This window comes from Lepidochelys kempii, chromosome 9 (assembly GCF_965140265.1).
Source record: "Lepidochelys kempii isolate rLepKem1 chromosome 9, rLepKem1.hap2, whole genome shotgun sequence".
Lineage (NCBI taxonomy): Eukaryota > Metazoa > Chordata > Testudines > Cheloniidae > Lepidochelys > Lepidochelys kempii.
This window is the reverse complement of record NC_133264.1, coordinates 66,596,768-66,609,469: the sequence shown is the minus strand read 5'-3', so window position 1 is coordinate 66,609,469 and position 12,702 is coordinate 66,596,768. Positions and strand designations below refer to the sequence as shown.

Sequence of the window (12,702 nt, the reverse complement as noted above, 5' to 3'; positions counted from 1 at the left end):
GTAGATTTTAATATAATACATTATAATTAATTAAACACTGTTTCAATAAAATCTCTTCCTCATCAGGCTGTGAAAATAAAAAAGACTACATTTCATTGCAGTCCTACATATTAATTGATACATTGATTTTTCAAATGCACGATAATTAATGAGACACACACTGCATGCTCTATCTTCTTAAGCTTGTTTTATTATTGTACATGACTACAGGATTTAACTGCAAATCTTGTACCTTCACTAGGTTTCTTGTCTTTAGAGGCTATACTCTAAACATTAAAAATTGCATATTTTCAATGTAGTATTGTTTCCTTTTAGAAAAATATTCTTGCTCTTTTACAACTTTGCCAATGTCCTGACATGCTAAAACTGAAAAAGGAAATAGCCTCAGGGTACGAGATTATTAGAGAAATCTGATTCTGAAATATTTTCCTTCTAATATTTGTTTAAGCAAATTTCTATGCAGACCTAACTGTTCTTTCTGGTTTTTTTCTTACCACTAAACAGCTAAATGTTTTCTGTGGAATTAAACTTAAAGTTTCCAGAAATGTTAATAGCTAATGCCCTTTTTTGAGTGTCCTAGTTCAGAAATATTGCAGCTGCAATGGCATTATGTGCCATCACTTTTCCACTTTCTCACTGCAGGGGAGTTACAGCTTTAAGGTACATGTATGCTCTTTGTGCTTTAGATCTGAGTGTGGAATATATTAATAGAATATGTACTGCAGTCTGTGCTGAAATGCAACTTTTGGATCATTTTTGAATACCATACATCAATATCATGTCAGCTTGCAGCACATCAATGAGATGCACACTGGGCATAATTTAAGAATTGTCTTGTGAACTTGATTTATTTGAGGAAACTTGTTATATTGTCATTACCATTTCCATTTTAGCAGTATGCATGAGAGAGAAAAAATTAAAACAAACCTGCCTTATTCAACTTTGACACCTAATTTGAATCTTTTATGCGAGCTATCTGGAAAGCTGCCACCACTTGTTAAACTTCAATAGGATAAAATGAAACTGAGACAGTAGAACATTACTGCTTTTTAATGGCTTTAGATAATTTTCAGATTACATAAAGACACTTTTTAATTAAAAAAAAAATTCAGTGCACGCTTTTAAAAAATTACCCAGATCTATGTATTATGTCTGAATCCATCAGAATTCTCCAACCCAGAAAAGAACAGAACTTATATTTTACTGTAATTTGAAACTTTTGATGATGAGCATCCTGAAGGTTAGAATTAACACATGACTTTCACATTTATCCTTCTATTATACCAAATAAAATCATGTTAGACAGTTAGGTTTCCTGATGGCTGCTCTTATTTGTTAAAACACATTAAAATAAAACTTCACACAGCTAGAACCCAATCCATTTAAAAGAATGTATTGCAAATGGTACTTTTATGAGTAAATTGATTTCTGATATACATGTTTGTTGTCTGAGCTGGTAAGAATGTTTATCGTTATTTATATAGTTTGCAAAGTGTGCTAGATGCTTTTTTGACAAACCAGAAGCTAAACCTATCCATAATAGTGTTGTGGAGTCATTTTGCTGCCTTGTTAATCAAACAGAATGGCATCACCTGTGCTTTGCATACAAGACAAAAAAATTATTGCAACAGACTACCTACAATTAAATGTCTCCCATGCTTTGAAAATAAATGGCTCAATGTTACTTTCACCAAATATCTGGTCTTCATCTTAGAGATCCTATAGTACTGAGGCACTAATATCCTTTGATTTTGTTATACTCCACTGACAATATCTCTGTAATTTGTTTATTTTTTCACAATATGTAGAAGCATTTTTCATATCTCATTTTTAGATGGAGGATTTTTGCTTACAATAGAAGAGTCGTGGACTAATGAGACTTATTCATATCATTTAAGTACCTCAGAGTTATCCCAAATGTAATGGCAAAAGATAAAGAAGGGATCACAAATAATAAATTTGTCCGGCTTTCTCCACCAAGACATTATTGCAAGCTTTAAGTCAGCTTTTATTGGTAAATATAAATATGGGTTATATAAGAAAAGACCATCTATAATGGCATTCAGATCTAGTTTTAGTAATTGCTTTAGTCCAGAGAGCTCCATAAACAGTCCCAAGGCAATTTAAAAACAGGTATTTGTTGTATAATCAGTTTTTACTACGTATGCATTTTATTTTATGATTTTGGTAGTTAAAGTAATACAACTAAATAATATATCCTAGTCGACTAGTATGTAAACTACGGTCACAGCATGTCCATGTGTTACTTTGCATATGGGATGAATGTCGTTCGCAAAGAGAAGGGAATTAAAAAAGCAAAATACTAAAGCAATGTTAACCCCTAAGCTTCCTAAACCAGACTGCCCTGGGTTTTAGCCAAGAACTTCCATTATAAACTGTGGGAGTTACATAGGTATGAAACATTTCACAACTTGGAGTATTTAGGAATATGAATACAGGCAAATATACAAAAAGCAGAAGTGTGTGAATTAGGATAAGTACAGTGTCCTTACCTGTGTGTCATTGTATCTAGGCATAACTGTATTGATTATCTTCCACTGAAGAATGCTATGTCTTGGTGAAGGGTTGTTTTTTATGTTAACCTCAGATCCTATTGCAACTGATTCGCAAAATACCAGACAATCCAGATACGTATAGACCATATCTGTGCAAGAAGTATTTTCCCAAGTGTGTAAAATCATCATCTTTCTCTGATAAAAAATGCTAATGCTTGTGTGTTGTAATTGGCAGACATAGCAATATATGGCACTATTAACTCCAAACATTATATATATTGTTGTGTTGCTTGTACACTTGTATACTGCTTTAAATTAAATTTGTGTTAATTTCCTTCATATTTTTTTTAATTCAAGCTAAAGGGTAATACTTGAATCTGTGTAAATGAAAATATGCAATGGAGATTGATATCCTTTCTGAATAATGTCATTCAAAAATATGGTGCTAAGGATAAATGTTTATTATAAATTACTTCTGAGTTTACATAAGTAACCCAAAGTTCAAGTATTAATTACCAGATTTATAAATAGTGAAAAAGAGCTACCTGCCTTTATTAGTATAAATTATAAGACAATACAGCCTGCAAATATTATCTGTAATGTTATACTGCAAAGTATCTGAATACATTTATAAGCATAAAAAAAAGTTTAAATATCTGCACTATATTTATTCTCTTACTTCCTTAAGAACCAAAGGTATAAGTTCTCCTGTTACAATCTACAGATATATTAGTATGTGTCCTTTTGAAGCAAATATATAATGTCCATTAATGATAAACATGACACAAGAGTAATGAAAGAACTGTATGGTACCATGGTATCTGCGAAACATCTTATGTAACATAATTGCTTACAATGCTTCATACATATAGGGTAAGTCAAGGGTACCATGCTAATTACTTCTGGTATCAAATTTGACTATTATTGCTCTTATTTTTAGAGGCCCTTTCGAACTAAGCATATGATTTTGCAGGTCCTAGGAAAGCTACACAATCCGGCTGTTATCATGGTCTGAGTTGCCACAGCCTATTATGAAGCTCCTAAAGCTTTGTTTTCAATTCCAAAAGCCTATTTAAATGTCAGGTGTGGGGAAGTAAGCTTTGAGAACTGAAAAATAAGCTTTTATGAGACTCAGAAATGGATGTGGCAACCTGTTTCTCACAAAGAGTAATCCAAACACTAGCTGCAAGTTAGTATGGTTGGGTTTTATATGAGTGGCAAGTACACCATCATTTACATTTTTGGCATCTCAGTTCAACTTAAAGCTGTGCTGTTCTGATGAGGAATGTTCACTAGATTTTAAGGGCAAAAGTTTGAAAGCTTGATGTCTAAATTGTGCATATACAGTTAGCATGCACATCCATTGAGTTAACAGCAAACACACCCATTCAGAAATTATTTTTATACATTCAGATACTGATTTTTATATGCACAAATGAAGGATATACAAGTTTAGCATAGATATCAAATCACATTTTGGAACTGACATGTTTTTGTTAATAAAAACTGAGTTATCTTGAAATGGGTTTAAACCCCCACCACCAACTTGCTGCTTGAAAAATTCTGTTTCTGCAATATTTTTGCATTTCTGTAGTGGCAGCATGCATTTCCCAGGGGATCCCAAAAAACCTGTGCATAAACTAAGGAACTGTTTATGGCACAATGGCCATGACTTTTTTAATAAACATAACATAAAGTAATGAAGGAGGAATATGAACATAGTCTTTCCAGCAAAGTGGTGCTCATAGCTGCGCAGCCTGACTTGCAGATCCTAAGATTAAAACTGCTACACAGCCATCATACTGTTCAGCCTATCCAGGCCTAGACATGCACATTAGACTACAAGCCACACTATATCCCCCACCACCACCACCTCTCGAGAGGGTTAGGGGCACCACTGAGAGACTTCCAGGCAGTCTCTGCCAGTAAGTGTGTCTGTCCCCGCCACACACTGAATCTCACAATTCTTGGAGATACGAACCTCTTCCTACCTATCGTGTCAGCCTAAGCAGGCAAATGTGTTTATTCCCTGCAAAGAATGTCTATCCGCACAGTTTTGACAGAATATTCTGAGACATGGAAACCTGAATGACACTCTGCCTAGACTCAAACAGAAAAGAAAATGCAATGCTTAGTCAATGTAACAACAACAACACATTTAGCAACTGAATGCCAATACGATACCCTAAGGATAAGGACAGATAATAGCCCTGAATCACACTCCAGCGGCATGGGTGTGTGGAAAATCCTTGCTACAGGTAGAGAGTGTGAATGGTCCATTGTTCCTTCCCTGCTCAGCCTAGGCAGGGAGCAGTTCCCGAAGAGGCTCCTTAGAGCCAAAGGGAATGTCCATTGGCACAGCCCAATGCAAAGCCAGGCTATGATTGGTCAGGAGAGGGAAATATCCATTGGCATCCATCTAGAGAAACCTCTGGCAAAAAAGTACCAGCTAGCTACCATGCCACTGTCCTGTGAATCTATTTGTAGAGCTAAGGGAAGGGCAGCTGATCTTGTCTCTGAATTATAAACACAATATAAACATAATTTTCTCAGGTGTCTCCCAAATTAGCAGGTCAGCTTTAGATTTGTTTGTAATAAAAGATGCTTGGCCTTATGGCCAGTTTCAGAAAATAGGTCTCAGAACGCTTTCATTCACGTTTAAGTGGGCAACAATATGTTATGATTCTCCTTTTATTTTCTTCCAAGTAAATTATTGGTAGGATAAAGATATTTTTAAGTCATAGAAAAAAATAACATCCATAAAATAGATTGATTCACACTGTTCAAATGTCATCTTGTGAGATTTAAACATATTGCATAAAGACAATAAATGTCATCCTAAAAGTTTAGCAATCAGCTGGACACATGTCTATTAAGTTTGATTACAATAATAAACCTGAGTGGTGTTAATTTGTAGAAATGTTAAATTTATTATTGCTTTTATATTACCTGAATAAATGGCTGTTTCACTCCTTCCACAAATGATCATATGACTTGAAAAATATTTTCTGAAGTATAGATACGATATAACATTTTTATATGTAATTCTTCTTATGAAGTGTCCATAAAACACTTCACAGAAGAGGCTGAAACAGACAGAGAGGGTCTTCAAAATTAGATCCTGGGCAGTGATTATCATACAAGTAGAAAAGGAAAAACTGCAGGAAGGTGGACTAGAGCCAAAGACGAAATTTAATAATGGTAAAAATGCAAGTATTATTACAGACTACAGAAGCTACAATGAAGGGAGAATGTAAGGATGCAATAACATGAGGAGAAGATAAAGTTATTCATTTGATTTGAGGAAAGGAATATTAAAAATAAATAAATGGGAAGCAGTTCAAGAGAGAAAACAACACAAATATCCACACTATGAAAAGAGTCCGAAAGCCAGGAGTATGTGAGTTGGGTACGGCAGTGAATTTAAGAGAGTCAGAGTAGAACAAGAATCCATGTAAGTTTCAAAAACCAGGAACACAAGATACATAGCTTGATGGAAAGTCAGTAAAGGTTATAGAAAACGAGTGTTCTGGTCCTGCTTCCTGGATCAAATGAACAGTGTGGACACAAAGTCTGACGGACCTGAGATTTAGAGAGAAGGGATTTAGGAAGATCAGAAAGGGGATTTGCAATAGCTGATGGGAAGTAATTAAGGCGTGAATAAGTACTTTTGTAGCCAGTGGTGTCTAAGGGTAAGGATGAATTGTGGTGTTGGATTTACAGATGAATGATTGTGTTAAAGCACAGTGAGTTAGAGAATGAGTCAGGAACATGAAAAAAGAAGGATTTTTCATTGGCACAGAGATTATTTTGGTAGAAATTTAGGTTGTACCAAGGAGCATCAGGAAACTGGTGGTAGAGAATTCAGAGTGTGAAACAAAGGAGTATAGTGTATATTGTGTCATCTGCATATGTGATTGTCAAGTCTGAAGTGATATCATCACATGAGGGGACAGATCCTTAGCTGCATGCATTGAAATTGTCATAGCTCCATTGAATTCAGTTGATCTATGACAATTTAGGCAAGTTGAGCATTTGACTCAAGATATCCAACAGTAAGAAGGCACATAAAAGACACACTTTGGAGCACTTCACATTGGAAAGAGAAAAAGATGATGTGAAGCCTCTGTTAGAAATGCAAAAGTTGTGGCTAGAGGGACCAGAAAAAACCCACTATAGGGATATGATTAAACAATCCACCCCAACATTCCTGCCTTTTTTCTTTCTTTTACCATTATTCTTAAAATCCCTAATTCTTTCAAAATAAAGCAAGATGTCTTGAACTCATTTATGGTCTTTATTACAACCTCTTTCCACAGTAACTTATTCCATATATTTTATACCCTTTTTTCTGGAGAACCTTTGCCCAAGTACCCCCTATTTTTAAATTACAGTAGGTCTCATGCATTTTAAACCTCTTACTTCTGAGGGAATGCTGTAACATTGTTGATGACAGCAATTTAGAATAAAACACTGAATAATCTTGTGAAGACAAGTAGTGATGAAGCTGATAGATTGGGCAAGGGTGAAGATGCTATTAGTCTGTTTTTATGGGCCAGTCTACAATGAAAACTTACATCAGCATAGCTAAGTGTCTTAGGGGTGTGAAAAATCCACACATTTGAGAGATGTAGCTTGTCAGCCTATCCACCTGGTGTAGACAGTGCTTGGTCAATGGACGAATTATTCCATTGACCTAGCTACCATCTCTCAGGGGGGTGGATTAACTACAATAGTGATAGGAGAGCCCCATCTGTCACTCTAGTGGGTGTCTACACTGAAGTGCTACATCAGCATAGCTGTAGCGCCACAACTGCATCAGTTCAGCATTTTAAGTGTAGACCATAGGTCTCTTTATCCAAAGATCTCAAAGTGCTTTACAGAACTGTTTATTCCGCCTCCGTTTTACAGATAAAGAAACAAATGTACAGAGAAGTTAAGGGCCTGGGCGTCAGAAGAGCTTAGTACCTACAGATCCCATTGAAATCAAAGGGAGCGGCATGTTCCCAGCCTATCTGGAAATCCAAGTGCTTTGTAATCTACCCAGGGTCATACAGTTGGTCAGCGAATCAAACAAACAAACCATTCCCAGTCTCTATTCAAGCCTAAGTTAATTGTATTTGCAAATTGGATACAATTAACTTAGGCTTGAATAGAGACTGGGAATGGTTGATTCATTATAAAAAGTAACCTATTTCCCCTTGTTTATTATCATCATCCCTCCTCCCCCCCCCCTTCCTCAGATGTTCTTGTTAAACCCTGGATTTGTGCTGGAAATGGCCCACCTTGATTATCATACACATTGTAAGGAGAGTGATCATTTTAGATAAGCTATTACCAGCAGGAGAGCAGGGTGGGGGGGAGAGAAAACCTTTTGTAGTGATAAACACCCATTTTTTCATGGTTTGTGTATATAAGAGCATCTTCTGTATTTTCCACAGTATGCATCCGATGAAGTGAGCTGTAGCTCACGAAAGCTTATGCTCAAATAAATTGGTTAGTGTCTAAGGTGCCACAAGTACTCCTTTTCTTTTTTTTTAAGATATTAAATAAAATTGTTGAAGCAGCTATATGCAGTGTACTTGACAAATAACCGAATCTGCTTTTCGAATTATAATTATTTTGTGTGTGCCTGGTACTTTACTGTAGTTAAGTAAACATTCACCCCATGCCTCCATTTTAGAGTTTAAGATGAGAGCATTCGGGCAGATGTTGGAAGTAGTGCACGTGTGAGTTCAAGTCAACTCGTTTTTTGTCCCCTGAAGTAAAAAGAATGTGGTGAAGGAGCAATATAGCAACATTAAGTTTAACCAACAAAAGGACAGGGATTTATAGGCAAGATGACATTTTCCTTTTCTAACATGATTTACACTGTGAAGTGTTTATCAATCTTCTTGCTTTTTTTGTTATCGTTCACTCCCCCTCCCATCCCAGCTGTTGGTTAATGTGTTTTGCAGTTAGAGGCCCATTATTGGCAATGTAAATGTTTACATAATGCTCAGCATCTGCACCATAATATGCTTAAATGAAAACAACACAACCACAAACCAATCAAACGTTACTAAGATACTTCTCTGAGTTTTTCATGGGAGGACTGCATTCCATTCATGACCCTTTGCAATCAAACCAGTTTACGAAAGGTTTACCCAATTTACTACTAAGGCCTGGATGCAAACCAATATTACAATCAGTGGGTCTAATTCTGCAAAGATTTTCACCCCTTGCGATACCCTAAAAGTCAAGAGGCCTCTTTGTATGGTTTTATCATGACATTACATATCACTTCCAGGATAAGTTTGTTTGGATTGCGCAAGGAGTAGGTCAGGATAGAAATTTTCCCTTGGGTTCTTTTCTGGCTTTTCAGTGCAACCTTGAGCCAGACAAATCAGATAAAAAAAAATGACTTAGTATTTGATTTGTGGCTAAGCTTTACTACTACAGTAAATAATGGGAGTGATGAAATTCCTTTTGGCTGAGGAGCTTCAAACAGTCACTTTTCTATATGAAAGCAGACCCTGGGAAACAATCATAGTGGTAACATTACATTTTTTGATAGATTGAATCTTCAAATATCTAAGTCATAAGTGGACTGAAAAAATAGTATCTCTTTTGTTAAAATATAAACTAATAGTCAAGTGTGTTTCTAGGAAATGAGACTTGATTGTGGCACTAATGCTATTTCCGTAATGATTTTTATACTGTTATTCTAATGCAAGTGCCCATTACTGCTGACAAATAGTATTTGGGAGCCATAAAATTGGAGTGTCCACAACTATCTCAGCTCTGTCAGGAGCAGCAACATGAAATTAATATTTTAGGTTTCCATTTGAGTTCGTGAAAAACATAATCACAAGGTATCAGTGTCCTGTAGCTGTCTGGAATTGACAAATTCTCAATATACTTTAAAAGTGTGATTCTGTGCTTTCATGCCGAGATCTGAAGTTTTGTTCATGATGACAACTGATTTTAGATGGATTCTTATTTCTACTGGTAGTTATTTGTAGGTTTTTTTTTAATAAAACCACGATTTGAAAGAAGCGAAGATACAGAAGAGGATGTATTCAGTATGAAGAGACTAATGATTCTGTGAAATCTGACTCAGTTTCCCTGAAAATTTTTCTTCTTTGTGGTAACTGCAGTGCTGCTACATAGTATGATAGTAAAGTAAACATTTACCATTTATGATGGTGCAACTATAGAAAGTCAGATTACAGATTTTTCTTTTCTACATTTATTTTCACCATGTAGTCCATTTTGTTTGACAGTTATAATAATTGTTTGTTAGTCCTGGGGTTTTAAAAACTGTGAGTACCTTTTGATGATGGCTGAGGTGATGATGATGACTTGCCATACATTAGCTACTCATTTTTATTCTTGATGTTAGTGTTGTTAGTTTTCTCCTGTGAAAGTTTTCTCTTTTTACTCCTCATATTCAGTACTCATCTACCAATGCAGAGACTCTTCTGTGCAAATCCTACCCCCCAAAACCACAGAAACTATCTTATATTGGAACTGGAAGACATTTTTCCTGATGCCAGATCTGATGGCACAATAAAGTGAAACCATTATAAGAATTTCTCAAATATGCATTGCCATAGTGATTAACATTGGATGCCTGGCAGACAACTGCTTTTCCATGAGTATGGCAAAAGTTCCCGTCAATTAAATGGTGAAGTATTTGGTAGCATGTGCCAGTCTAGAAATCACAAATTATGTATAAATATTTGACACCACAACAGATGGTATGGCCTAGATCACATGTAAGGTATCATGTTTTCTTCTGTGCCACCTCCTTCTCCACTCACCCCCCTTATTCCCCCAGTCAACTGACTGTAAACGACATGTGTTGCTTATTAAAGGGTAGAGTTCTTGGAACTATTAAGTCATTTTAGTTTCAAAACCACAGCTTTGGCTGAATAGAATTTCTGAGAATTAAACTTGCAACAAACATTTCATAAGCCCTCTGAGTAATGTCCTTGGACTTCTCTACATAACATCTGATCTGGTGTACATTACCTACTATAACTATAATGGTAAAGTAGAGAAATTTGAGAGCACTACAACACACATACCAAAAATCTGACTTTTGTTTCCCGCAGAAAACTTTTAATCCTAAACATTTCATTACCTCTGCTGCTGACCCTTTACATCAACTAACCTTCTAAATAAGGGACACTGATCTTTCTGATGTACCTCTATCTTTATGAGGGATATTCCTTTCTCCTTGGTAAGAGGGAAGTTGACCTGCAAAGAGGTTGAGACGGTTGAGATGGTGAAGGTGCTGGGCAATCTAAGACCAGAATGACGGGCCTCAACAGCCCACTATCCCAGCACTCCTATTGAACCCCCCTCCCCTCTCAGAACCTTACATCATAGTGTAGGTCTTTGAATAAGTGGCTGGGGAGGTGAATTAAATGAAATGAATGGGTGAGTGGCTGAGGTTGGTTAGACCAGAGCAGAGGAGAGGGGAGCAGGACTCAGGCAGTGGGTGGCTGGGATGAGAACCTAGATGTAATCATGTTGCAAATCATTGTTAGTTGATGGCCAAATTTGTTTAACATATTTGTTATCTTTTCTTGTTGAGGCTGGCAGTATTTTTAATGAAACAAGTAATTGTGTGGATATTCCACTGTCATGTACTTAAATCAAACTCATAAGAGTCAAAGGCTGGTACAATAAAATTTTGTGCAAAGCAAAGTTCCAGAATGACAGGACAGAGGATTAGTCTTCCATAAGACTGGTGTGGTGAAGGTAGAGGTGCTTTGATACTGCAAATGCATCAGCTGTGCATTTTGAGGAGAAAAATATTTTATATACCCACTGCGTCCAATAGGAAGCAAAGCAAGGAAGCAAACACCCTACACTCAACTTTTGAGTTCTTCACAATAATTGGGTGTGAACTCCTAGCTCTCTCTCTTTCTTCTGCATTTTCCCCTGCACTCCTGAGATTAATCACCACAAACTCCCTTGCTAGGAACCCACTCAAACCAGATGCCATCTATAGGGCCTAATTAATTAATTAACTTGAAGGGTGTGCTGATCAAGCACAGATGGATGGGCCCTATGTTACACGTAAGGGCTAGTCATCTTGTGACAGTTTCTTACACCATGACTTACGTTAGTGCAAATGCTTAAGTAAAAGGCAGACATAGTGACAATACTTCAAAACAGCTTTAAAAATAATCAAATCTGGCTACATTCAGAAGTTATTTAAGTACATGGAACATTGTTTGTTATGATCAGACAACTGAAAAGTTCTTGGAAGCAATGCGAGTTTTTAACCCCCTTCAAGGCTTCTTATGCTACACTGGTACATAGAGAGGATCATATCTGTTCCAGCATACTAGCCTTTTGGGTAAAACGCAGTATGCCAGAACTTAAGTAAATTGAGATTGATAGACTGAAAGCAGTAACATCATTCTATTTTGGGTGTCTAGCGCAAAATATCTTTCAGATATGATAGATTTTGCAGTTGTTTTTCTCTGGGTGAAAGTATTGAAGATTCATTGCATGTAATCTTGCACTGTTAAATTATAAACATGGGAGCACAAAACAAGAGACTTTGTATCAAGCATGTTGCCACAGAATGAACTCATCTGAGGAAGCTAAAGTCACTATGGTCCAGTGTTTCTCAAATGTGGCCACCAGGGGGCTTTTCTTGTGGCCACAGCCTCCTGGGCTGGGATGGGGGGAAATATATTGGCCCCTCCCCTCCCTGTTGCTCCTGAATGCACTGCCTTGGTGTTGATTGCTGCCGCCGCCAGCAGAAGTTTGTGCCCTACCACCTTCTGACGATACCTGGGGCACAACCCTGGAATAACAGGCGGCCAGTGAATTCCCACCTTCCCAGGGGCAGTGGGGCTCAGGCTTTGGGCTTCAGCCATGAGATTGCAGGGTGAGGGGCTTTGGACTCCAGCCCCAGGCTCTAGCTGTGTTGTGGCAGGCCCCAGGGCTTTGGGCTCCAGCTTCCTGCTGCCTCCTCTGACCCCCCCATCCAGGGCTTAATTTGTCCCCAGGCTAGGCAGGACTGGATAAGTCTGCTGTGAAAAGTGATACTTGTATGTTTATTAATATCACTTTTAACAACAGACTTAGTAGCTAGCAATAAATAAGTTACAATGATTTGGATAGGTATATGTGCATATTTCTTTGTTTTTCCTAAAGCTAATGCAGTATTGTAGCAAAA

General features: G+C 37.0%; 1 protein-coding gene across 6 annotated transcripts in view; it reads left to right on the top strand.

Moving 5' to 3' along the window:
* DIAPH2 (diaphanous related formin 2) overlaps positions 1-12,702 on the top strand; it is an 811,118-nt gene that overhangs the window by 671,114 nt on the left and 127,302 nt on the right. Inside the window, exon 28 of one of the 6 annotated variants that reach the window (XM_073360858.1) lies at positions 2,874-3,104. The exons of the other annotated variants lie outside the window; for them this stretch is intronic. Coding sequence (XP_073216959.1) covers positions 2,874-2,884 — 11 coding nt within the window. The 3' untranslated portion in view covers positions 2,885-3,104. Of the gene's footprint in view, positions 1-2,873; positions 3,105-12,702 lie in introns of those variants that run through there. 6 annotated transcript variants of the gene reach the window in all.